Source organism: Triticum urartu, chromosome 6A (genome assembly GCF_056163025.1).
Source record: "Triticum urartu cultivar PI428250 chromosome 6A, HENAU_Tu73, whole genome shotgun sequence".
NCBI lineage: Eukaryota > Viridiplantae > Streptophyta > Magnoliopsida > Poales > Poaceae > Triticum > Triticum urartu.
Genome location: NC_141878.1, coordinates 74,170,135 through 74,198,120, shown reverse-complemented (window position 1 = coordinate 74,198,120; position 27,986 = coordinate 74,170,135). Strand labels below are relative to the sequence as shown.

The 27,986-nt window shown below is 50.0% G+C and overlaps 1 protein-coding gene across 1 annotated transcript; it reads left to right on the top strand.

Annotated features, from left to right (window-relative positions):
* On the top strand, positions 1-27,943 carry LOC147964023 (uncharacterized). Its single transcript, XM_087529797.1, has 5 exons — positions 1-327; positions 9,025-9,058; positions 25,636-25,716; positions 25,793-26,289; positions 27,935-27,943. Exons 1-5 carry the CDS (start codon positions 1-3, stop codon positions 27,941-27,943), a joined length of 948 nt encoding a protein of 315 aa, XP_087385923.1.
* Positions 27,944-27,986: the final 43 nt, after the last annotated feature.

Genomic DNA, 27,986 nt, shown 5'->3' with positions numbered 1-27,986 from the left:
ATGATGGAGAGCGAAACACCTCCCCCTGCCACCCCGCCTCATGAGGCGGGCGACCCTAAAGTGTCGTTGCAGAGGGTCTCTCCTGCTCCGCCAAGGCCAGAGGGTAATCCTTTGGCTACCCGGAGTCCTCAGTATTCAGCTCCTAAAGAAAGCAACAGAAAGAGTCTGGAACCGTACAGTGTGCGGTCGGACGCACTAAAGGATCTTCTGGAGCAAGTGGCCATCTCAGAAGCGCATCATATGCTAATGGGTACGGTAATTGAAAGGATTTCATCCGCTGAAAGCGGATTGCATGAAGCTTTTATGAGTCTGCCGAAAGGCTTTGAGGTACGTGAAATAGTGTATGTTTTTGACAGTATCGCACACGTTAGGTGTGTTGGAAATATGCCCTAGAGGAAATAATAAAATGGTTATTACTGTATTTCCTTGTTCATGATAATTGTCTATTGTTCATGCTATAATTGTATTAACTGGAAACCATAATACATGTGTGAATACATAGACCACAACATGTCCCTAGTAAGCTTCTAGTTGACTAGCTCATTGATCAATAGATGGTTATGGTTTCCTGACCATGGACATTGGATGTCATTGATAACGGGATCACATCATTAGGAGAATGATGTGATGGACAAGACCCAATCCTGCGCATAGCACAAGATCGTGTAGTTCGTTTGCTAAAAGCTTTTCTAATGTCAAGTATCATTTCCTTAGACCATGAGATTGTGGAACTCTCGGATACCGTAGGAATGCTTTGGGTGTGCCAAACATCACAACATAACTGGGTGGCTATAAAGGCACACTACGGGTATCTCCGAAAGTGTCTGTTGAGTTGGCACGAATCGAGACTGGGATTTGTCACTCCATGTGACGGAGAGGTATCTCTGGGCCCACTCGGTAATGCATCATCATAATGAGCTCAATGTGACTAATGAGTTAGCCACAGGATCATGCGTTACGGAACGAGTAAAGAGACTTGCCGGTAACGATATTGAACGAGGTATGGGGATACCGACGATCGAATCTCGGGCAAGTAACATACCGATAGACAAAGGGAATTGTATACGAGATTGATTGAATCCCCGACATCGTGGTTCATCCGATGAGATCATCGTGGAACATGTGGGAGCCAATATGGGTATCCAGATCCCGCTATTGGTTATTGGCCGGAGAGATGTCTTGGTCATGTCTGCATGGTTCCCGAACCCGTAGGGTCTACACACTTAAGGTTCGGTGACACTAGAGTTGTTATGGGAAATAGTATGTGGTTACCGAAGGTTGTTCGGAGTCCCGGATGAGATCCCGGACATGATGAGAAGTTCCGGAATGGTCTGGAGGTGAAGATCGATGTATTGGACGAAGGGTATTGGAGTCCGGAATTGTTCCGGGGGTACCGGGTGATGACCAGCGTGTGTGAAAGTGGTTTCGGAGGCCCCAGCAAGCGTTGGGGGGCCTTATGGGCCAAGGGGAAGGGGCACACCAGCCCACTAAGCGGCGCCCCCTCCCACCCCATCTCACGTAACTTGGAGAGGTGGAGGCGCCTCCCCTAGGGCAGCCACCCCTCCTGGCTTGGGGGCGAGTTTCCTAGGGGTGGGGGCGCCCAAACCAATCTAGGGTTTTCCCTGTGGCCGCAGCCCCTCCCCTAGGGTGCCTCCTCCACCCCCTTCCCCCTATATATAGTGAGGGAGAGAGAGAGGGCAGCGGCACCCCTTCCCTAGCGCAGCCCCTCCCTCCTCCAACTCTTCCTTCTCCTCCGTAGAGCTTGGCGAAGCCCTGCAGGAATACCACAAACTCCACCACCACGCCGTCGTGCTACCGGAGTTCTCCCTCAACTTCTCCTCTCCTCTTGCTGGATCAAGAAGGAGGATATGTCCCCGGGCTGTACGTGTGTTGAACGTGGAGGCGCCAACCGTTCGGCGCTAGATCGGATCTTCCGCGATTTGAATCGCCGCGAGTACGACTCCATCAACCGCGTTCTTGTAACGCTTCCGCTTAGCGATCTTCAAGGGTGTGAAGATGCACCCCCTCTCTCTCGTTGCTAGCATCTTCTAGATTGATCTTGGGGACACGTAGGAAAATTTTGAATTATTGCTACGTTCCCCAACAGTGGCATCATGAGCTAGGTCTATGCGTAGATTCTATGCATGATTAGAACACAAAGCAGTTGTGGGCGATGATTTGTTCAATTTGCTTACCGTTACTAGTCTTATCTGATCCGGCGGCATTGTGGGATGAAGCGGCTCGGACCGACCTTACACGTACGCTTACGTGAGACTGGTTCCACCGACTGACATGCACTTGGTGCATAAGGTGGCTGGCGGGTGTCTGTCTCTCCCACTTTAGTCAGATCGGATTCGATGAAAAGGGTCCTTATGAAGGATAAATAGCAATTGGCATATTACCATTGTGGTTTTGCGTAGGTAAGAAACGTTCTTGCTAGAAACCCATAGCAGCCACGTAAAACATGCAACAACAATTAGAGGACGTCTAACTTGTTTTTGCAGGGTTTGCTATGTGATGTGATATGGCCAAAAGGATTGAATGATATATGTGATGTATGAGATAGATCATGTTCTTGTAATAGGAATCACGACTTGCATGTTGATGAGTATGACAACCGACAGGAGCCATAGGAGTTGTCTTAATTTATTTATGACCTGTGTGTCAATGAAAATGCCATGTAATTACTTTAGTTTATTGCTAACCATTAGCCATAGTAGTATAAGTAATAGTTGGCGAGGCAACTTCATGAAGACACGATGATGGAGATCATGGTGTCATGCCGGTGACGATGGTGTTCATGCCGCACCTAGAAGATGGAGAGCGCAAGATGATATTGGCCATATCATGTCACTTTATGATTTGCATGTGATGTTTGTCATGTTTACATCCTATTTGCTTAGGTCGACGGTAGCATAAATAAGATGATCCCTCACTAAAATTTCAAGAAAGTGTTCCCCCTAACTGTGCACCGTTGCGAAGGTTCATTGTTTCGAAGCACCACGTGATGATCGGTGTGATAGATTCTAACGTTCGCATACAACGGGTGTAAGCCAGATTTACACACGCAACACACTTAGGTTGACTTGACGAGCCTAGCATGTACAGACCTGGCCTCGGAACACGGAAGACCGAAAGGTCAAACATGAGTCGTATAGAAGATACGATCAACATGAAGATGTTCACCGATGATGACTAGTCCGTCTCTCGTGATGGTCGGACACGGCCTAGTTGACTCGGATCATGTATCACTTAGATGACTAGAGGGATGTCTATCTAAGTGGGAGTTCATTGAATAATTTGATTAGATGAACTTAATTATCATGAACATAGTCAAAAGATCTTTGCAAATTATGTCGTAGCTCACACTTTGGTTCTACTATTTTAGATATGTTCCTAGAGAAAATTTAGTTGAGAGTTGACAGTAGAAATTATGTGGACTGGGTCCGTAAACTGATAATTGTCCTCATTGCTGCACAGAAGGATTATGTCCTTAATGCACCGCTCAGTGTGCTGAACCTCGAGCGTCGTCTGCAGATGTTGGGAAACATCTGACATACATATTTTGATGACTACGTGATAGTTCAGTGCGTAATGCTAACGGTTTAGAATTGTGGCACCAAAGATGTTTTTGAAACGTCGCAGAACATATGAGATGTTCCAAAGACTGAAATTAGGATTTCAGACTAGTGCCCACGTCAAGAGGTATGAGACCTCTGACAAGTTTCTTAAGCCCGCAAACAAGGGAGAAAAGCTCAGTCGTTGAGTATGTGCTCAGATTGTCTGAGTACTACAATCGCTTGAATTGAGTGGGAGTTAATCTTCCAGATGAGATAGTGATGGTTCTCCATAGTCACTGCCACCAAGCTATTGGAGCTTCGTGATGAACTATAACATATTAGGGATAGACATGATGATCCTTGAGCAACTCACGATGTTTGACACCGCGAAAGTAGAAATCAAGTAGGAGCATCAATTGTTGATGGTTAAACCACTAGTTTCAAGAAGGTCAAGGGAAAGAAGGGATACTTCATGAAATGGCAAATCAGTTGCTTCTGTAGTGAACAAACCCAAGGTTGAACCCAAACCCAAGACTAAGTGCTTCTGTAATGAGGGGAACGGTCAATGAAGTAGAACTACCCTAGATACTTGGTAGATGAGAAGGCTGGCAAGGTCGACAAAAGTATTTTGAATATACGTTATATTATTGTGTACTTTACTAGTACTCCTAGTAGCACCAGGGTAATAAATACCGGTTCGGTTGCTAAGTGTTAGTAACTCGAAATAAAAGGCTGCGGAGACTAGCTAAAGGTGAGATGACGATATGTGTTGGAAGTGTTTCCAAGGTTGATGTGATCAAACATCGCACGCTCCCTCTACCATTGGGATTGGTGTTAAACCTAAATAATTGTTATTTGGTGTTTGCGTTGAGCATAGACATGATTGGATTATGTTTATCGGGATACGGTTATTCATTTAAGGAATAATGGTTACTCTATTTATTTGAATAATACCTTCAATGGTCTTGCACCTAAAATGAATGGTTTATTGAATCTCGATCGTAGTGATACACATGTTCATGCCAAAAGATATAAGGTAGTAATGATAGTACCACATACTTATGGCACTGCCATTTGAGTCATGTTGGTATAAAACGCATGAAGAAGCTCCATGTTGATGGATCCTTGGACTCACTCATTTTTGAAAAGATTGAGACATGCGAACCATGTCTATTGGTAGATATGCATACAGATGGATCGTTTGGACTCACTTGATTTTGAATCACTTGAGACATCCAAATCATACCACATGGGCAAGATGACTGAAAGGCCTCGTTTACAGTAAGTTGGAACAAGAAAGCAACTTGTTGGAAGTAATACATTTTGATGTGTGCAGTCCAATGTGTGCTGAGGCACGCAGTGGATATCGTTATGTTCTTACTTCACAGATGAATTGAGTAGATGCTGAGTATATTTACTTGATGAAACACAAGTCTGAATTATTGAATGGTTTAAGTAATTTCAGAGTGAAGTTGAAGATCGTTGTGACAAGAGGATAAAATGTCTATGATATGATCATAGAGATGAATATCTAAGTTACGAGTTTGGCACACAATTAAGACATTGTGGAAATTGTTTCACAACTAATACCGCCTGGAACACCATAGTGTGATGGTGTGTCCGAACATCATAACTGCACCCTATTGGATATGGTGCATACCATGATGTCTCTTATTGAATTACCACTATCATTTATGGGTTAGGCATTAGAGACAACCGCATTCACTTTAAATAGGGCACGAAGCAATTCCATTGAGACGACACCGTATAAACTATGGTTTAGAAAAGCCTAAGCTGTCGTTTCTTAAAAGTTTGGGGCTGCGACGCTTATGTGAAAAAGTTTCAGGCTGATAAGCTCGAACCCAAAGCGGATAAATGCATCTTCATAGAATACCCAAAACAGTTGGGTATACCTCCTATTTCAGATCTGGAAGCAAAAGTGATTGTTTCTAGAAACGGGTCCTTTCTCGAGGAAAAGTTTCTCTCGAAAGAATTGAGTGGGAGGATGATGGAGACTTGATGAGGTTATTGAACCGTCACTTCAACTAGTGTGTAGCAGGGCACAGGAAGTTGTTCCTGTGGCACCTACACCAATTGAAGTGAAATCTTATGATAGTTATCATGAAACTTCGGATCAAGTCACTACCAAACCTCATAGGTCAACAAGGATGCGTACTACTTCAGAGTGGTACGTAATCCTGTCTTGGAAGTCATGTTGCTAGACAACAATGAACCTACGAGCTGTGGAGAAGCGATGGTGGGCCCGGATTCCGATGAATGGCTCGAGGCCATAAAATCCGAGAGATGATCCATGTATAAAACAAAGTATAGACTTTGGAAGAACTACTTGATGGTCGTAAGGCTGTTGGGTGCAGATGGATTTTAAAAGCAAGACGGACAATGATGGTAAGTGTCACCATTAAGAAAGCTTGACTTGTCGTTAAGATGTTTTCCGACAAGTTCAAGGAGTTGACTACGATGAGACTTTCTCACTCGTAGCGATGCTAAGAGTCTGTTGGAATTATGTTAGCAGTTACTGCATTATTTATGAAATCTTGCAGATGGGATGTCAAAACATTGTTTCCTCGACGATTTTCTTGAGGAAAGGTTGTATATGATACAACCAGAAGGTTTTGTCAATCCTGAAAGATGCTAACAAGTATGCAAAGCTCCGGCAATCCTTCTAAGGACTGGAGTAAGCATCTTGGAGTTGGAATGTATACTTTGATGAGACGATCAAAGATTTTGGGTTTATACAAAGTTTATGAGAAACTTGTATTTCCAAAGAAGTGAGTGGGAGCACTATAGAATTTTTGATGAGTATATGTTGTTAACATATTGTTGATCAGAAATGATGCAGAATTTCTGGAAAGCATACACGGTTATTTGAAAAGTGTTTTTAAATGCAAAACTTGGATTAAGCTACTTGAACATTGAGCATCAAGATCTATAAGCATAGATCAAAAACGCTTAATAGTACTTTCAAATGAATACATACCGTGACAAGATTTTGAAGGAGTTCAAAATAGATCAGCAAAGAAGGAGTTCTTGGCTGTGTTACAAGGTGTGAGTATTGAGTAAGACTCAAGACCTGACCACGGCAGAAGAGAGAGAAAGGACGAAGGTCGTCCCCTATGCTTTAGACGTAGGCTCTACAGTATGCTATGTTGTGTACCGCACCTGAAGTGTGCCTTCCCATGAGTCAATCAAGGGGTACAACAGTGATCCAGGAATGGATCACATGACAGTGGTCAAACTTATCCTTAGTAACTAGTGGACTAAGGAATTTTCTCGATTATGGAGGTGGTAAAAGAGTTCGTCGTAAAGGGTTACGTCGATGCAAACTTGGACACTAATCCGGATGACTCTTAGTAGTAAACCAGATTCATATAGTAGAATAGTTATTTGGAATAGCTCCAAGTAGTGCGTGGTAGCTGCATCTACAAGATGACATAGAGATTTGTAAAGCACACATGGATCTGAAAGGTTCAGACCCATTGACTAATAAACCTCTTTCGCAAGCGAGATATGAACAAACCCCATGGGTGTTGGATTCATTACAATCACATAGTGATGTGAACTAGATTATTGACTCTAGTGCAAGTGGGAGACTGTTGGAAATATGCCCTAGAGGAAATAATAAAATGGTTATTATTGTATTTCCTTGTTCATGATAATTTTCTATTGTTCATGCTGTAATTGTATTAACTAGAAACCATAATACATGTGTGAATACATAGACCACAACATGTCCCTAGTAAGCCTCTAGTTGACTAGCTCGTTGATCAATAGATGCTTATGGTTTCCTGACCATGGACATTGGATGTCATTGATAACGGGATCACATCATTAGGAGAATGATGTGATGGACAAGACCCAATCTTGAGCATAGCACAAGATCGTGTAGTTTGTTTGCTAAAAGCTTTTCTAATGTCAAGTATCATTTCCTTAGACCATGAGATTGTGGAACTCCCGGATACCATAGGAATGCTTTGGGTGTTCCAAACGTCACAACGTAACTGGGTGGCTATAAAGGAACGCTACGGGTATCTCCGAAAGTGTCTGTTGAGTTGGCACGAATCGAGACTGGGATTTGTCACTCCGTGTGACGGAGAGGTATCTCTGGGCCCACTCGGTAATGCATCATCATAATGAGCTCAATGTGACTAATGAGTTAGCCACAGGATCATGCGTTACGGTACGAGTAAAGAGACTTGCCGGTAACGAGATTGGACGAGGTATGGGGATACCGACAATCAAATCTCGGGCAAGTAACATACCGATAGACAAAGGGAATTGTATACGGGATTGATTGAATCCCCGACATCGTGGTTCATCCGATGAGATCATCGTGGAACATGTGGGAGCCAATATGGGTATCCAGATCCCGCTATTGGTTATTGGCCGGAGAGATGTCTCGGCCATGTCTACATGGTTCCCGAACCCGTAGGGTCTACACACTTAAGGTCCGGTGACGCTAGAGTTGTTATGGGAAATAGTATGTGGTTATCGAAGGTTGTTCGGAGTCCCGGATGAGATCCCGGACGTGACGGGGAGTTCCGGAATGGTCCAGAGGTGAAGATTGATATATTGGACGAAGGGTATTGGAGACCGGAATTGTTCCGGGGGTACCGGGTGACGACCAGCATGTCCGAAAGTGGTTTCGGAGGCCCGACAAGCGTTGGGGGGCCTTATGGGCCAAGGGGAAGGGGCACACCAGCCCACTAAGGGGCTATGCGCCCCTCCCACCCCATCTCACGTAACTTGGAGAGGGGGCGCGCCTCCCCTAGGGCAGCCACCCCTCCCGGCTTGGGGGGCAAGTTTCCTAGGGTTGGGGGCGCCCAAACCCATCTAGGGTTTTCCCTGTGGCCGCAGCCCCTCCCCTAGGGAACCCTAGGGCGCCTCCTCCACCCCCCTTCCCCCTATATGTAGTGTGGGAGAGAGAGGGCAGCGGCACCCCTTCCCTGGCGCAGCCCCTCCCTCCTCCAACTCTTCCTTCTCCTCCGTAGAGCTTGGCGAAGCCCTGCAGGAATACCACAAACTCCACCACCACACCGTCATGCTGCGGAGTTCTCCCTCAACTTCTCCTCTCCTCTTGCTGGATCAAGAAGGAGGAGACGTCCCCAGGCTGTACGTGTGTTGAACGCGGAGGCGCTGTCCGTTCGGCGCTAGATTGGATCTTCCGCGATTTGAATCGCCGCGAGTACGACTCCATCAACCACGTTCTTGTAACGCTTCCGCTTAGCGATCTTCAAGGGTATGAAGATGCACCCCGTCTCTCTTGTTGCTAGCATCTTCTAGATTGGTCTTGGTGACACATAGGAAAATTTTGAATTATTGCTACGTTCCCCAACAAGGTGTGCCCTATGCAGATAGTAGCCCCTGAGACTCTGGTTGTCGTCGAAAACGGCGGCAAACAGAGGATCATAGTCCCAGGTAATAACCATACCGCCTTTATGTGCAGGTGGCTGAAGCTCCGGTGGCTAGCCGGACTGATGGGTTCACTACTAGGAAAAGGGCTACTAATGGCGCACCAGTTTTGCCTACTAATGGCGCATCACTGGTGCGCCATTAGTATCACGCCACTAGTATTTTTTACTAATGGCGTACCACTGGTGCGCCATTAGTATAGGCCACGGTGCGCCATTAGTATAGGCCACTGGTGCGCCATTAGTATAGGCCACTGGTGCGCCATTAGTATTTTTGAATTTTGAATGCGGGAAAATAGTAGTGGCGCACCGTCTAACCCCCATCGTGCGCCATTGCTATTTTTGAATTTTGAATTTGGATCTGGATCATGATTTTTTTGCCCATTTTTTGCTCGTTTTTTGGCACAATATTATTTCAAATTTTGTTCCTGTTTTTGGATCTTGTACGTTCTTTTGCCGTGTTATTTTTCTGGAGAGGAGTTCACCAGAGAGGAGGAGGAGGAGGTCACCGGAGAGGTGCACGCCTACATCACTGGAGAGGAGGAGGAGGAGTGATGAAGCTATGTACCTGGGGTAGGAGCACGGACCCGTCCCAAAGAGTCCTACCCAAGGACATCCCTAGAAGAAATCACCCATCAATCGACTTGAAGGTACTCCACTCGACGGGTTCAAGACACTCGACCAAGAAGCTACCACTCGACCATGAAGCTATTCACTCGACTGCCAGGAGATCTACAGTCACTCCGTAGGCAAACGGTCAGCTGTTAAGTAGTCTTCATGGTCATTGCAGCACTTTATTAGAGGCGTTACCAGTAACGCCCCATCTTAAATGTACTTTAAAACCCTGCATTACTGAGGGCAGGAGGGGGTCGGCGAACTCTATATAAGCCACCCCCCTCCTCAGTAGGAAGGGTTCGCACCCCTGTAATCTATACACGCATAATCCAGTCGACCACCTCCGGGCTCCGAGACGTAGGGCTATTACTTCCTCCAAGAAGGGCCTGAACTCGTAAACCTCGCGTGTAACAACTTCCCAATAGCTAGGATCTAGCCTCTCCATACTCACCCCCCTACATCACTGTCAGAGTTAGAACCACGACAGTTGGCGCCCACCGTGGGGCGGAATCTTAGCGCTTAGTTGGAGAAGTTGTGATTTTTCTCGATCCCTTTGATCATGCTTTCTTGCGGAGTTTTGGTGGAGGACCGCGAGATCCGTCTCGGCGCGCTCACCTTCATCGTCGACGACTCCGCCTGGCTTCAGGAGGCACCGCTCGACATCGACGCGCTCCCCGCCCGCGGTGCGACACATTTCCGCGCATGCGTTCGTGGCGTCCTCCTGCGGCAACCGTCGACCCAATATGGGTCGGCCCCCGTATCGTCTCCCCGCCCTGTCTCCCACCAGCGCAAGCGCTCCGGTCGGTCAAGACTTCAGCGGTGGGTGAGGCACGCCGTGGCCCGCCAATCGGCAGCCCCGCAAGTCGCGGCCATCGAGCCCATCGAATCCCTCTACGGCATGTTCGACCTGTCGACTGGCTCCATGGAGACCGCATCCGAGTGCGACAGCAGCGATCCAGCGGCTGAGGTTTTGGCGGTCGATGGAACACACAGTCCCCCTGGTTTCCCTCGCACTGATGGAGGCGCGGGTGGGGGAGATCCGTCGCATCCCCATGATGAGTATCTCCCCGAACCTCTCACGTCATTGCAGCGAGAGGAGCTTCGCCGCCGGAACATGGACGCGTTCCGCACTCCTATCGTCGGAGAGACCCCCGAGGCCCGGGCCTTGGAGGATGCGCGTTTGGCCAACTTGGCCGAGCGCACTTGACTGGAGAATCTCCAGCGAGCACTCAACGAGCAAGCGCGTCAGCGGGCTCCCGAGTCTAGTCGACGCCAGCTCTTCCGGCCGACGCAGGTATATCGAACCCAGTTCAGAATCTGGCCGCCGCGGCCCATATAGCAGAATTGATTCAGCCCTCCCAGTCGGAGGCTGGCAGGGGCTTGTTACAGATCAGAGCATTGCTCCGGGCGGCGGGAGACCAGAATTCCGCTATCTCACAGTCGCGGAATAGGATCCACAGTCGGTCTGTCGCAACAGATACAGTCGAGTCAGCTCACAGCCCGAGATCGCCCCCGAGGCGTGAGGGACGTGGTGGCCAGCATGATCAGTACAGGAGGAACGAGCAGTATGATCACCGATTCGACCGTGATGATCGACGTCGAGTGCCAACCCCTCCCCCGAGGAGTGGGTCATATGCGCCTCGACGGCAAGATGACAGACGCCCTCATAGTGTTGGGCAGAGGATTCCAGTCGACCCCAGAGACCCAGGCTTTGATGCGAGATCCATCCTCGTTCAAGGTTTGGTTGACAGGAACAGAGCTCATCGAGAAGGCCACAACAGGGATGCGCCTGCCAGCAGCAGAGTACGTGCTTCAGGGCCAGAGTGTTTCAGTCGAGCCATCAGAGCCGCAGTGATACCTCCCAATTTCAGGTTGGCGACTGGAATCGGCAAGTTCACCGGTGAATCTAAGCCTGACACCTGGCTCGAAGATTACCGAGTGGCTATACAGATTGGCGGTGGCAATGACGAGGTGGCCATGAAGCATTTGCCTCTCATGTTAGAGGGCTCGGCCAGAGCATGGCTAAATCAGTTGGCACCCAGCAGCATTTACACTTGGGAGGACCTCTCCCAAGTGTTTATCACAACCTTTGAAGGAACATGCAAGTGACCTGCAGGCCTAACCGAGCTGCGGTCTTGCGTGCAGAAGCCGAATGAAACTCTGAGGGAATACATCCAGAGGTGGATCACGCTGCATCACTCGGTTGAGAACGTGCCGGACCATCAAGCGGTTTGTGCCTTCAAGGAAGGTGTTAAATACAGAGAGTTGAATCTGAAGTTCGGTCGAACTGGAGAGATGTCTCTGAATCGGATGATGGAGATTTCCACCAAGTATGCTAACGGAGAAGACGAAGATCGACTCCGGAGTGGCAAGCAGAAAACAATCGCCCAGGAAACTGGAGGCAATTCCGGTGGGAAGCAGAAGCGGAAGGCCGAGCCAGCCGCCCCTGGAGAGGCCCTGGCCGTAACCCAGGGAAACTTCAAGGGAAAACCCAAGGGCACCTGGAAGCCCAAAAAAGTCAAGGATTAAGACGGAAATGATGTTTTGGATCTGCCATGTCACATCCACACCAAGAAGGATGAAGAGGGTAATTTTATTTACCCAAAGCATACCACTCGACAGTGCCGGCTCCTGATCCAGCAGTTCCAAGGAAAACAGTCCAAGGATAAGGAAAAAGAGTCGGACAGAGTCGAGGACAAGGAAGACAGTGACGATGGATACCCCCAAGTCAATTCCACCCTGATGATTTTTGCCGATGTCGAAAGCAAAAGTCGACTGAAAGTCATTAATCGAGAGGTGAACATGGTTGCCCCGGCAACACCCAGTTACCTGAAGTGGTCCCAGACTGCCATCACATTCAACCAGTCTGATCACCCGACGCACATTGCCACCCCTGGGAGGCAAGCTTTGGTGGTCGACCCAATTGTTGAAGGCACTCGACTGACTAAAGTCCTGATGGATGGAGGCAGTGGCCTGAACATACTGTATGCTGAAACATTGAAAGGAATGGGCATTCCGATGTCCAGACTCAGCACCAGTAACATGAGTTTCCATGGAGTCATTCCTGGGAAGAAAGCCCAATCACTCGGCCAGATCGCTCTTGATGTGGTTTTCGGTGATTCAAAGAATTACCGCAAGGAAAAGTTGACATTCGAGGTCGTGGACTTCCAAAGTGCTTATCACGCCATTTTGGGCAGGCCAGCTTACGCACGCTTCATGGCCCGGCCATGTTACGTGTACCTCAAACTGAAGATGCCTAGCCCCAAAGGTGTGATCACTGTCACAGGCAATCGGAAGAAGGCGGAAGAGTGCTTTCAGAAGGGCTCAAAGATTGCAGATGCTCAGATGGCAGTGGTCGAGCTGCAAGAGTACCAAAAGACTGCCGACCCAAGCGAGTTGCTACGAGCCAAGAAGCCTGCTTCAGAATCAGCTTTCCAGTCGTCCGGTGAAACAAAAACAGTCAACATTCACCCGACCGACCCCGACGCTGCCCCGACTCACATCTCAACGACGCTTGACTCAAATAGGAAGAAGCGCTCATCCAGCTCCTCCGTGAGAACTGGGACATCTTCGCATGGAAACCCTCCGACATGCCTGGAGTTCCCAGGGGGCTGGCTGAGCACCGTCTACGGGTCGACCCAAAATTCAAGCCTGTGAAGGAACATCTTCGACGGTCCGCCGTCCAGAAGAAGCAAGCCATTGGCGAGGAGGTGGCTCGGCTCTTAGCAGCAGGGTTCATCCGAGAAATTTACCACTCCGAGTGGCTCACCAATGTCGTCATGGTCCCCAAGAAGGACAAGACACTTCGCATGTGCATTGATTTCAAACATATCAATCGGGCCTGCCCGAAAGATCATTTTCCTCTCCCTCGCATCGACCAAATAGTCGACTCGACTGCGGGGTGCGAGAGATTGTCTTTTCTAGATGCTTATTCCGGGTACCATCAGATCCGTCTGTATGGACCTGACGAAATCAAAACAGCTTTCATCACCCCTTTCGGATGCTTCTGTTATGTCACTATGTTGTTCGGCCTCAAGAACGCCGGAGCCACGTTCATGAGAATGATTCAGAAGTGTTTACTCACTCAAATCAGTCGGAATGTGGAGGCATACATGGATGATATTGTGGTCAAGTCACGCAAAGATTCCGACCTGCGAGCTGACCTTGCTGAAACTTTTGCCAACCTCAGGAGGTATGATATCAAGCTCAATCCATCAAAATGCACATTCGGAGTTCCAGGCGGAAAGTTACTCGGTTTTCTTGTTTCCGAACGAGGGATCAACGCCAATCCTGAGAAAATTGGCACCATACTCCGGATGAAGCGTCCTGTTCGCGTGCACGATTTCCAAAAGCTTACAGGCTGCTTGGCCGCTTTGAGTCGATTCATTTCTCGCCTCGGTGAAAAGGCGTTGCCTCTCTACTGACTGATGAAGAAGTCTGACAAGTTCGAGTGGACTCCAGAAGCTGACGCAGCGTTTGCAGAACTCAAAGCTCTGCTCTCCACCCAGCCGGTGCTTGCTGCCCCAATCAGCAAAGAGCCTCTGCTGCTGTACATTGCGGCCACGGGACAAGTTGTCAGTACAGTACTCACGGTCGAGCGGGAAGAAGAAGGAAAGGCCTTCAGAGTTCAGCGCCCAGTCTATTATCTGTTTGAAGTTTTGACCCCTTCAAAACAAAGATACCCTCACTACCAGAAGCTTGTATATGGGATTTACATGACCACGAAGAAGGTTGCACATTACTTCTCTGACCACTCCATTACAGTCGTCAGCGACGCCCCACTGTCAGAGATACTGCATAACAGAGATGCAACTGGTCGAGTGGCCAAGTGGGCGATTGAAATCCTTCCCTTAGATATCAGGTTTGAAGCAAAGAAGGCTATTAAGTCCCAAGCAATCACAGATTTTGTCACCGAGTGGATTGAATAGCATCTTCTGACTCAAGTTCACTCGGAGCACTGGACCATGTTCTTCGATGGATCTAAGATGCTGAATGGTTCCGGTGCTGGGGTAGTTCTAGTCTCCCCCCGAGGAGAAAAGCTCAGATACGTCCTCCAGATTCACTTCGATTCCTCCAACAATGAAGCAGAGTATGAAGCACTTCTGTATGGGTTGCGCATGGCCATTTCACCCGGCGTCCGCCGCCTCATGGTCTACGGCGACTCAGATTTGGTGGTTAATCAGGTGATGAAGGAGTGGGATGTCAGAAGTCCGGCTATGACCGGTTATTGCAACGCAGTGAGAAAGCTAGAAAAGAAATTCGAGGGGTTAGAGCTTCATCACATCCCCCGACTCAAAAATCAAGCAGCCGATGATCTGGCAAAGATAGGCTCCAAGAGAGAAGCCATTCCCAGCATTGTGTTTTTGGAGCACATCCGCTCACCGTCAGTCCAGGAGGATCCTTTCACAGAAGAAGTCCCACAACCGAAAAGTGCCACTGATCCGACTGAAGTCGAAGTTCCTGCTGTGGTCGACCTGATCATGGAAGTCTTGGCCATCACTCCCCACTGGACGATACCATACATCGCATATATCCTAAGGAAAGAGCTCCCAGAGGACGAGGAAGAGGCTCGACAGATCGTCCGCCGATCCAAGGCCTTCACAGTCATAAAGGGGCAGTTGTACAGAGAAAGCGTGACTGGAATCGGTCAGAAGTGCATAACTCCGGAAGAAGGTCAGATGATCCTTGATGAGATCCATTCGGGGACCTGCGGTCACCATGCATCCTCCCGGACCATTGTGGCCAAAGCATACCGAGCGGGATTTTACTGGCCAAAAGCAAATGAGATGGCAAAGGAGATAGTTGACAAGTGTGAGGGGTGTCAGTTCTACTCCAACATGTCCCACAAACCCGCATCAGCCCTGAAGACCATTCCACTCATCTGGCCCTTCGCTGTTTGGGGACTGGACATGGTCGGTCCTCTGAGAATAGGTAGGAGCGGTTTCACCCATGTGCTTGTGGCAGTCGACAAGTTTACCAAGTGGATTGAAGCTAAACCCATCAAGAACCTCGATGCTGGCACTGCTATTAGTTTCGTCAGAGGACTAACATTCAGATATGGAGTCCCTCACAGCATCATCACTGACAATGGGTCAAACTTCGATTCAGACCAGTTCAGAGCCTTTTGCGCCTTTCGAGGCACTCGTGTCGACTATGCGTCAGTCGCCCATCCCCAGTCGAATGGACAAGCTAAAAGAGCAAATGGTCGGATCCTCAAAGGACTAAAGCCTCGGCTAATGCGTGATCTCAAGCACGCAGCAGGTTCCTGGGTCGACGAGCTTCCGTTAGTTTTGTCGGGATTAAGGACCACCCCTAACCGGTCGACTGGAAGAACCCCGTTCTTTCTTGTTTATGGAGTCGAAGCCGTTCTGCCAAGTGATCTCCTTCACAACGCTCCCCGAGTCGAGCTTTACACCGAAGAAGAAGCAGAACAGGCTCGGCAAGATGCAGTAGACCTCCTGGAAGAAGAAAGAGAGATGGCCATGATCAGATCGACCATTTATCAGCAAGACTTGCGTCGATTCCATGCCCGACATGTGAAGAGTCGAGCCTTCCAAGAAGGAGATTTGGTCCTCCGAGTGGATCAACAGAAACCACACAAGCTTGCTCCTACTTGGGAAGGCCCCTTCATCATCACCAGAGTCCTCCACAACGGAGCGTATCACCTCTACAATGTTGATCGCAGATTGACGAGCCGCGAGCTTGGAATGTGGAACTACTCCGCCCCTTTTACACTTAAGTTCCTTCCCATAAAGATGTAATAAGAGAAACTTCCGCAGTTCATTTTTATCAAAGTCAAGAGTGTTCCAATGATTGCTGTCACTTCTGTTTACATACGAGAACCCCCAGTGGGTGACTTAGACGCGAACCAGTTTCGCCTAAGTTCAAAAAAAAATCCTACCGAGTGGAGAGCAAACCTCCCACTCGGAGGCTTAGTTGCAGTCTAGCACTCGCCTAAGTTCTCCTATGCAGAGACTTAGCTGCAGTCAGCACTCGCCTAAGTTTGAAAAATCCTACCGAGTGGAGAGCAAACCTCCCACTCGGAGGCTTAGCTGCAGTCCAGCACTCACCTAAGTTCTCCTACGCAGAGACATAGCTGCAGTCAGCACTCACCTAACTTTGAAAAATCCTACCGAGTGGAGAGCAAACCTCCCACTCGGAGGCTTAGCTGCAGTCCAGCACTCACCTAAGTTCTCCTACGCAGAGACTTAGCTGCAGTCAGCACTCGCCTAAGTTTGAAAAATCCTACCGAGTGGAGAGCAAACCTCCCACTCGGAGGCTTAGCTGCAGTCCAGCACTCGCCTAAGTTCTCCTACGCAGAGACTTAGCTGCAGTCAGCACTCGCCTAAGTTTGAAAAATCCTACCGAGTGGAGAGCAAACCTCCCACTCGGAGGCTTAGCTGCAGTCCAGCACTCGCCTAAGTTCTCCTACGCAGAGACTTAGCTGCAGTCAGCACTCGCCTAAGTTCTCCTACACAGAGACTTAGCTGCAGTCAGCACTCGCCTATGTTTGAAAAATCCTACCGAGTGGAGAGCAAACCTCCCACTCGGAGGCTTAGCTACAGTCCAGCACTCGCCTAAGTTGTCCTATGAAGAGACTTAGCTGCGGTCAGCACTCGCCTAAGTTTGAAAAATCCTACCGAGTGGAGAGCAAAACTCCCACTCGGGGGCTTAGCTGCAGTCCAGCACTCGCCTAAGTTCTCCTACGAAGAGACTTAGCTGCGGTCAGCACTCCCCTAAGTTTGAAAAATCCTACTGAGTGGAGAGCAGAACTCCCACTCGGGGGCTTAGCTGCAGTCCAGCACTCGCCTAAGTTCTCCTACGCAGAGACTTAGCTGCAGTTAGCACTCGCCTAAGTTTGAAAAATCCTACTGAGTGGAGAGCAAAGCTCCCACTCAGGGGCTTAGCTGCAGTCCAACACTCGCCTAAGTTCTCCTACGCAAAGACTTAGCTGCAGTCAGCACTCGCCTAAGTTTGAAAAATCCTACCGAGTGGAGAGCAAACCTCCCACTCGGAGGCTTAGCTGCAGTCCAGCACTCGCCTAAGTTCTCCTACGCAGAGACTTAGCTGCAGTCAGCACTCGCCTAAGTTTGAAAAATCCTACCGAGTGGAGAGCAAACCTCCCACTCGGAGGCTTAGCTGCAGTCCAGCACTCGCCTAAGTTCTCCTATGAAGAGACTTAGCTGCGGTCAGCACTCGCCTAAGTTTGAAAAATCCTACCGAGTGGAGAGCAAAACTCCCACTCGGGGGCTTAGCTGCAGTCCAGCACTCGCCTAAGTTCTCCTACGAAGGGACTTAGCTGCGGTCAGCACTCGCCTAAGTTTGAAAAATCCTACTGAGTGGAGAGCAAAACTCCCACTCGGGGGCTTAGCTGCAGTCCAGCACTCGCCTAAGTTCTCCTAGGAAGAGACTTAGCTGCAGTCAGCACTCGCCTAAGTTTGAAAAATCCTACTGAGTGGAGAGCAAAACTCCCACTTGGGGGCTTAGCTGCAGTCCAGCACTCGCCTAAGTTTTCCTACGCAGAGACTTAGCTGCAGTCAGCACTCGCCTAAGTTTGAAAAATCCTACCGAGTGGAGAGCCAACCTCCCACTCGGGGGCTTAGCTGCAGTCCAGCGCTCGCCTAAGTTCTCCTACGAAGAGACTTAGCTGCGGTCGGCACTCGCCTAAGTTTGAAAAATCCTACCGAGTGGAGAGCAAACCTCCCACTCGAGGGCTTAGCTGCAGTCCAGCACTCGCCTAAGTTCTCTTACAAGAGACTTAGCTGCAGTCAGCTCTCGCCTAAGTTTGGAAAATCCTACCGAGTGGAGAGCAATCCTCCCACTCGGAGGCTTAGCTGCAGTCCCGCACTCGCCTAAGTATGAAACGCTTCTCATTTCACAAGGATGACGAGAGGCAGGTCGACCGCCACCTTCTCCTTCGGAGCTGCACCACAGACACAAAGTTATTTCGAGTGAAGATCAAATCCCACTCGACGGGTCATCCACAAAGAGATTCAACAACAAATCAAGTTCAAATAAAGCCTAAAATATCCGAGAGACCTCAGATCGAAGTACTCGAGCCCATAGCTCGGCAGAGTTTAACTGTTACACTTCCACTCGGCATTCTGAGGCAAATTTAAGGCAGAGTTTAACGGATTACAAAATACACTCGGCATCCCGAGGCAAGTTTTTTCATTCCTCAGGAGGAGGAGGACTGGCAGGGGCGACAAACTCATCCAAGTCGATCCCATCTGCGATGCGGGTAGCAGCAGCAATAAATGTCTCCATGAACTCCTGGAAGTTGTGCTTCCTCGTGTTGGCAACTTGGATGGCGGCCAGCTTCTCCTCCCACACCTCCTTACAATGGACGCGGACCAGAGACAGAGCCACGTCGGCACCACACCGAGCTGAAGACTTCTTCCACTCTTGCACTCGGTCAGGGATTCCGTTGAGTCGAGTCATCAGAGACTCGAGATCGTTCTGGAGCGTGGACTCTGGCCAAAGCGTCGGGTCGATCCGCGTCATGGCGACCTTCAGTCGAGCCAAGTAATCCACGACGCCGTCAACGCGGGATTCCAGTCGGAGCAGGTTCATGGCAGCTTCGTCTTGCACCGGAGAGTTGATTGGATCCAAACCTATTTCGATCCGCCCGGTCTCCTCTTCGAAGTTCTGGCAAAGTTCTGCATGCACGACCCAAAGATAAGTCAAATTTCATAAAACTGAGTCGACACAAAAAGAACCAGTCAAAACTGATTGTGCACCTTCGAGCTTGATGTACAGCTTCTTGGCAAAGCTCCTCAAGTAGCTCTCCAGGTCGTCTCTCCTGCGAGCGATGCTTTCCATCTTCTCGCTCAGGGTGAGGTGCTCCTTCTTCCAACGTGAACACTCCCTGTTGGCTTCCTTCAGAGCGGTCTTCAACTTGGTGTTCTCCCCTTCTAATTGGTCGACCGAAGCCAGCTTCTGCGCGGCCAAAGCGGTCTTGTCATCAGCCTCCTTACGGGCAGCAGCCAAGTCCTGATCCTTCTTCGCCAGAGCTTCTTTCAGTTTTTCTGCAAAAATGATGATTGAGTCGGAGAAAGCGAAGAGATACTCAAGCCTGAAAACTAACCAGTCGACAAAGGCGTCTTACCTGCGGCGCCGTCTCTGACCTTCTGCAGCTCCGTCCTGGCCAGCTCCAGATCGAGGTTCATTTGAATTTGCTGCTTCTCCAGGTCAGCCAAGCGGGTTCCAAGATCACAAGACTTCTGAAGTCAAAGGGGAGGAGTTGCAATCTCAGTAAAAAAAGAAGAAGAGCAACAAAGACAATAAATACTAGGACTACGGTCGACTGCCAGCAGTCCACCATAGTCTCGGGGACTACACCCAGTGGGTGCACTTAGCGTGCCCCCACCGGTTCCTATCCCACCGGACCGACCCCTGAAGTCGAGTCAAAGACCACCCGACCGACCCCTGAAGTCGAGTCAAAGACAAGTTGCTTCCGAGCAGCTGAGAGACAATAAGCCTACACCCAGTAAAAAAAAGAGAGAGAAAGACGTCGACTGCCCGCAGTCGACTTCCATTCGACATGGCCCGATCAGACAGAGCGAAGAAACTCAACTACGACTCAATTTGAAGACTACAGCCGACCGCCAGCAGTCGACCGTAGTCTCGGGGACTACACCCAGTGGGGGCACTTAGCGTGCCCCCACTCGTCCAAAAAAAACACCCAGTGGGTGTACAAACTTAAAGATCTTCGGAAAAGAGATTCTTCAAAGAACATACCAAAACCGACCAAGAAGAAGAGCAACAAAGACAATAAATACTAGGACTACGGTCGACTGCCAGTAGTCCACCATAGTCTCGGGGACTACACCCAGTGGGTGCACTTAGCGTGCCCCCACCGGTTCCTATCCCACCGGACCGACCCCTGAAGTCGAGTCAAAGACCACCCGACTGACCCCTGAAGTTGAGTCAAAGACAAGTTGCTTCCGAGCAGCTGAGAGACAATAAGCCTACACCCAGTAAAAAAAGAGAGAGAAAGACGTCGACTGCCCGCAGTCGACTTCAATTTTACATGGCCCGATCAGACAGAGCGAAGAAACTCAACTACGACTCACTTTGAAGACTACAGCCGACCGCCAGCAGTCGACCGTAGTCTCGGGGACTACACCCAGTGGGTGCACTTAGCATGCCCCCACTCGTCCAAAAAAAAACACCCAGTGGGTGTACAAACTTAAAGATCTTCGGAAAAGAGATTCTTCAAAGAACATACCAAAACCGACCAAGTGTTGAAGTCGACTGACCTGGACATTGCTCTGAAGAGCCGAGCTTGCATCGTAAGCCGCCTGGCAAGCCTCCCGAGCCACTTTTACCTGCTCCATCATGACTCCAGCCTGGCGTACAGCCTCCTTCGCAGCAGCCGCTTGGTCCTCAGGGACGGGGTACGCAGCAAAAAGCGAAGACGGATCTGCAGTTGACGCTGAAGGCTGCACACTCGTCAAAGGAACAGCGAAAATCACGGAAGCCCGAGTGGGTTCGCCATCATCCCGAACTGCAGCCTCAGGCGCGGGAGTGGATTGCGGAGCCTTGCCAGCCAACACCTTCTTCTTCCTCTTCACCCTCAGTGGTGTGTTGTCGTCGTCGTCCGGGAGGTCGATAACATGAGGAGGAGCTGCAAGGAAAACATTCAATCGACCAACGCTTCAGTCGACTCGTAAGCAGGACGGCAGTGATTGTACCAGGGTTGGAGGTGACAGCGTCCTCCATCTCTTGGTCGTCGTTCCTGGCGGAGACCTCAGAAGTTGCACCACTGCAAATCTCGAAAGTTAGTCAGTTGGCCCAGTGAATCGACCAAGGATCCGTCCACAGTCGACAAAGGAAAGCAAGTGTTGTTGTTACCCTGAAATGGTGGGAACAGCTATCTTCATTTTGGGCAAGGCCTTGGGCGGCTTAGATGGCGCCGTTCGTGGGTGCTTGGGAGCCTTCCCGGTCGGCGGAGGAGAAGAAGTCCGAGGGCGTTTCGACGACTGCCCAACAGGGGTGGCCGCCTTGCCACGTTCCTGCGCTGGATCGTGGGCGAGCTTGGACCGTCCCTCCGGGCGGGAGGGTTCATCCTCCTCCTCCTCCTCCTCACTGGAGAAGATGTTGTCGCCCTCCTCTCCCTCACCGTCGGACTCCCACTCGACCTGGTCGTCCCCGCTCTCGCCTCCGCTCCCCTCACCTTCCTCGGTCGGCCCTTGTGCCCCGTTGGGCGTCGAGTACATCTCAGTGGTAGCCTGGAGGACAACGGACAGGACGAAAGTCAGTCGACTTACACAAAGAAGACTAATACAGAAGGCCAGATATCCGACACAAAGACATACCTGATCCACTTCATATGAGTTGTCGAGTGGAATCACCCTTCTGGCTCCTCGGGGGTTGTCTTTGTTCCCCGTGATGCTTGACAGCCACCCCTCCAGCATCTCATCGGTGACCTCCTCCGAGTGGATCCGAGTGGTGTCCTCAAGGCCAGAATACAGCCACATCGGATGGTCTCGCGCCTGGAGCGGTTGGATGTGCCTCTGGAGAAAGACCTCTAATAGGTCCATCCCAGCCACCCCCTCACGGACAAGTTCAACCACTCGACCCGCCAATACCTTGACTTGGGCACTTTCCTCCGGCGTGACCTTCAGAGAGATAGGCTTCTCGGCTCGGTCGAGTGAAAAAGGAGGAAGACCGGTCAACTGCCCGGGGGTCGCCTGGTCCTGGCAGTAGAACCAGGTCGACTGCCAGCCGCGGACCGACTCCGGGAAGGTGATAGAGGGGAAACAGCTCTTCCCCCTCGTCTGGATCGCCAGACCCCCGCACAACTGGATGACTTGCGTCTTCTCGTCACTCGACTTGGCCTTCTTCATCGACTGGGAGCGGCAAGTAAAGATATGCTTGAAAAGCCCCCAATGCGGACGGCAACCCAGGAAGGCCTCGCACATGGAAATGAACGCGGCAAGGTAGACTATGGAATTTGGGATAAAGTGATCGAGCTGCACTCCGAAGAAATTCAAGAAGCTCCGGAAGAATGGATGGGGAGGCAGAGAAAACCCTTGGTCGATGTGGGTGGCGAGGAGCACACACTCACCGTCGCGGGGTTGCGGCTCAATCTCCCTCCCCGGGAGACGCGCGGCCTCGTGGGGAATGGCTCCTCCCTCGACCATGTCGTCGAGATCTTCCTGCCGGAGCACCGATGGCATCCAATCGCCCTGAATCCAACCCTTGGGCAGGGTGGTCCGGGAGGAAGATCCACCTCGCGAAGACTTCTTTCCTTTCCCCGCCGCCACCGCCTTCTTCGCGCGCTCCAAAGCAGTGGTCTTGCCCTTCACCATCGTCGCCGGCGAGGTCTCGCACGGGCTAACGGTGCTAGGGTACGGCCGAGGGTCGCAGGAGAGCTGGCGAAGGGAGAGAGGAAGAAAGAAAGAAGGAAGCAGAAGAGAAGCGCGCGGCTTGGAAACCCCGAGCCGGCAACTTATAAGGGGCTGCTCCCGAGTGACTGACCGGTAGGCCCAGGCAGCCCAGTCAAATCCCGCAATAGACGCGCGCGCAGTACGTAGCGAAAAAGGCGACGCGAGGATCGAGGAGTTTCCGCTTTTTCACTTCCGATTACTGCGGCTACTCCCGTCCCGCGCGCTTCCCAAAATCCAAATCCCGTGAGATCCGCGGGCCGCAAAACCGCTTGCCAAAAACAGAGTATCCCGCTCGTACCAACACTCGGCATGTCGCAAGCAAGGATATTCACTCGACGAAGGGCCTGGAATGGATCAAGGCGACTGAAAGAGGTTGGTGACGTCGTCCGCGACAACTGACCCTAAGCGAGGCACTCTTACAACCTCGAAGAACCAGTTTTGCCTACTAATGGCGCATCACTGGTGCGCCATTAGTATCACATCACTAGTATTTTTTACTAATGGCGCACCACTGGTGCGCCATTAGTATAGGCCACTGGTGCGCCATTAGTATAGGCCACTGGTGCGCCATTAGTATAGGCCACTGGTGCGCCATTAGTATTTTTGAATTTTGATTGCGGGAAAATAGTAGTGGCGCACCGTCTAACCCCCATCGTGCGCCATTGCTATTTTTGAATTTTGAATTTGGATCTGGATCATGATTTTTTTGCCCATTTTTTGCTCGTTTTTTGGCACAATATTATTTCAAATTTTGTTCCTGTTTTTGGATCTTGTACGTTCTTTTGCCATGTTATTTTGCTGGAGAGGAGTTCGCCAGAGAGGAGGAGGAGGAGGTCACCGGAGAGGTGCACGCCTACATCACTGGAGAGGAGGAGGAGGAGTGATGAAGCTATGTACCTGGGGTAGGAGCACGGACCCGTCCCAAAGAGTCCTACCCAAGGACATCCCTAGAAGAAATCACCCATCAATCGACTTGAAGGTACTCCACTCGACGGGTTCAAGACACTCGACCATGAAGCTATTCACTCGACTGCCAGGAGATCTATAGTCACTCCGTAGGCAAACGGTCAGCTGTTAAGTAGTCTTCATGGTCATTGCAGCACTTTATTAGAGGCGTTACCAGTAACGCCCCATCTTAAATGTACTTTAAAACCCTGCATTACTGAGGGCAGGAGGGGGTCGGCGAACTCTATATAAGCCACCCCCCTCCTCAGTAGGAAGGGTTCGCACCCCTGTAATCTATACACGCATAATCCAGTCGACCGCCTCCGGGCTCCGAGACGTAGGGCTATTACTTCCTCCGAGAAGGGCCTGAACTCGTAAACCTCGCGTGTAACAACTTCCCAATAGCTAGGATCTAGCCTCTCCATACTCACCCCCCTACATCTCTGTCAGAGTTAGAACCACGACAAGGAGTTCGCCGGAGAGGAGGAGGAGGAGGTCGCCGGAGAGGAGGAGGAGGAGGTCGCCGGAGAGGAGTTCACCGGAGCATCGGAGAGGAGGAAGGAGAAACCATGAGGGGATGGGAGGAGAGGAGGGAGGAGGAGCTCACTGGAGAGGAGGGAGGAGGAGCTCACCGGAGAGGAGGGAGGAGAAACCGTGAGGGGAGGGGAGGGGAGGAGAGAAGGGAGGAGGAGGTCGCCAGAGAGGAGGAGGTGGAGGTCGCCGGAGAGGAGGAGGAGGTCGCCGGAGAGGAGGAGGGTAGTATGGTGGAGGAGAGAAGGGAAGATGGAGTGGAGGAGAGGAGGAGATGGAGTGGAGGAGAGGTGGAGTGGAGGAGAAAAATGAAGGAGGAGAGGACCACGCCCAGCCATATATATGGCATAGTAATGGCGCACCGCGGGCAGGTGCGCCATTACTAACTTTTTTTTGATTTATTTTGAATTTTGATGGCGGGAAGATACTAATGGCGCACCATGGGCAGGTGCGCCATTAGTAACTTTTTTTATTTTTTTTGACTTATTTTGAATTTTGAAGGCGGGAAGATAGTAATGGCGCACCATGGGTAGGTGCGCCATTAGTAAGTTTGATTTTTTTTGAATTTTTTTGCCTCCCCAGATCTGAAAAGCCCCGTATCTTTTTTTCTGTTAGGTTTTTGATGATTTTGAAAATGTTTAACGGGGTTCCACGGGGGATTTTTGAGGATTTTTGAATTTTTCTTTTATTTTTTTAACATTTCCATCATTTTTGTTTATTTTTTTAAAACTGAAAAGGCGGTCCACGGGGGGGGGGGGGGTCATTCGGTGGAAGTGGTGGCCAAGTTACTAATGGCGCACCGTGGGGGTGGTGCGCCATTACTAGTTCAACTAGTAATGGCGCACCACTCCCACGGTGCGCCATTAGTAGTTTTGAAAAAAAAATTAAAAAAACTTTTTTTACTAATGGCGCACCGTGGAAGTGGTGCGCCATTACTAGTTCAACTAGTAATGGCGCACCACTCACATGGTGCGCCATTAGTAGTTCTGATGAAATTTGAAAAAAAATTACTAATGGCGCACCGTGGATTTGGTGTGCCATTAGTATTTGCACACTAATGGCGCACCAACACATGGTGTGCTATTAGTATATAGTAATGGCGCACCACATGTCTGGTGCGCCATTAGTGTCAATTCCATCTATAGCCCTTTTCCTAGTAGTGGTTTGCCGAGCTAAATCGGCAACTTGATGCGACAGATTCCGACATCGTGCTTGTCAACAAGCGGCTTGACGAGGCACAGGGTAAGTGATTTCTCCGGTGATCAACATATAGTGAGAGGAGCATGATGCCAATATCTTTAATACGTTGTTACTGCAGATGGAGCTGCCACCATGGAGACCCTTCGGGCAGAGCTTGCCCGAGCCAAGAAACAAGCAAGGAATAGCGATGCGGCCGCTCTAAAGGCGGTCGAAGAGCTGAGGGATGAACAGGCCGCGCACAGCCAGAGCAAGGAAAGAATAGCCAAGATGGCCGTTGAGTTAAAAGATGCCGCTAACCGTTACAAGCTTCTTGAAAAAGAAAGCCGAGCGAGGGCGATGGACCTAGAGAAGGCCATGGTAGCCGCCAAGGAAGCCCGCTCCAAAATCAGAGCGGCGAAGGAGGAGCTTCGTCAAGCTGCACATATCATGGCTGGGAAGCTCTTCTTGTTGCGGACTAAGTTCGAAGATCTGAAGAATGCTCCTCTTGATCATCTATGGAGTTTTGCGGACGCCTACATGGATTTGGCGGCAAGTGCTGCTGATGCGGCCGAGTACTTCAAGGATCAAAAAGATCGCGAAGTGGAAAAGCCGTTCTGGTCACAGTTCCATGCTCCAGTGCGTCAGCTGCTGTTGAATGAGCGAATGGCCGAGTGGGCCGAGCTCCATAGGTTGTCCGGACTTGCCATGAGGTCTGTTGTGGATCATCTGTGGCCGAGAGGGCCAAGGCCAAATAGTTACTTTAGTTTAGTGCAACAATTCCTTGGTACTGTGTCGCACATCGATGCTATGAAGAAGTCAGCGTGCGTAGAGGGTGCGCGGATGGCCTTTGCCCGTGTCGAGACATACTGGGCGGAGATGGAGGCCACCACTTTGCAACACAGGCTTTGGCCGTGGGCCAAGTGGCTGCCGAGCACTACTTTGAAGAAGTTCTTGAAGGCGCTTGTTCGATAGAGGATCAGTACTCGAAGAATATTATGTTCTAGTGATATGTACTCCCATTGTAAAAACAATGTTTTATTGAGTTATCAAGGCTATGTTTATACTTTTGCCTGAAAGTATTATGATGCCTCCTGTGCGGCCGTTTATGTATATATGTATATAACCTCAAAGTTTGCAGTCGTCGGCTTTCGCCCGCATGCATATAATGTAGGGGTGTTCGCAAAAAACGCGTATTCACACTTGATCCAACGTCTTGGTCCATTAAGGAGGTGGTAGCGCAGCGAACGAGGCAATCGGACTATATTGCTTTAACACTTTCACTTAGCCATAGGAGTTTGATGGTGGGGCTACTATATAGCCCCTGGTACTTCTGCGCTCGTCCGAATACGGGGCACGTACGTACATAACTGGGAAACGGCCCTTCGTTAATGCGGAGGAATCCCGAAGATTCCGTTGAGTCATCGAGTGGTTGACCAGTCTCGCGCTTTATTATGATAGTTAGTTTTCGGCTTTCTCTACTGAGGTGCTCATCCGGATGAACCAGGGCACAATCGCAGTAGTTCTCCCAGTGCTACCTTAGCCGATATAGCGGAACGTAAGGTACCAAAACGTGGGAGCCAGGCAAACCCAACATTTGACCAAAGACATGATTCGGAGCTCATGCATATAAGGCCAAACTCGCGACGCCGAACACTCCATAAGGTATTCGGTCTTTATAGCCTATGTCGGGATGAACGATGCCCTTAATAATAAACCCCAAGTGTCCAGGTACATGCAATATCCTGACATGGCCACATGCCAATAACGTCAGCATCCTTCTCGGTTGTATTGAGTATCCGGATGATGTGAACAACAAGAGACAGTAAAAAAGGTTTCCGTAGGGTCTTAATCTGAAAAGAAACCTTTGAGCGGGTCCCTGCTACATGTCTGCGCCTGTGTCTCCATTGTGCCGTGTCCTGGACGGGTGTAGCACGATTGTCATCTGTAAAAGAGAAGAACTTAGGTGAAAGTTGCCGTGCCAAAAAATTGGTTATTATCAATAAACTATTAAAACTCAAGATAAGTCAAGTCGAGCCGGACTAGCCTTGATTACATGCGGGAAGCCCCTGGTACCGTCTAGGAGGGTTTGATCATCAAACCAATCTCATTTATATGTAATGGTGCACTGGACTCGTCTAACCGTGCCCGTGGTCTTGACGACCTGTCATTTTTCTGGTTGGTGAGGCCGTCTAGTGCTCGGCTGTTAAAGCCGCAGCACACTCTTTCGCGCGTAGAAAACGCTCAGTATTTCCGCTAACTGTGATGGTGCCATGTGGACCAGGCATCTTAAGATTGAGAGAAGTGTAATGCGGTATTGCATTAAAACGAGCGAA

What these genes read in the sequence shown, in the direction of transcription:
- LOC147964023 (XM_087529797.1), top strand. Translation starts at nt 1, where the DNA reads ATGATGGAGAGCGAAACACCTCCCCCTGCCACCCCGCCTCATGAGGCG. An exon ending in GGTGGCTAGCCGGACTGATG is followed by an intron (nt 9,059 to 25,635) that starts GGTTCACTACTA and finishes TTTCCTAGTAGT; the next exon opens with GGTTTGCCGAGCTAAATCGG. An exon ending in GCGGCTTGACGAGGCACAGG is followed by an intron (nt 25,717 to 25,792) that starts GTAAGTGATTTC and finishes TTGTTACTGCAG; the next exon opens with ATGGAGCTGCCACCATGGAG.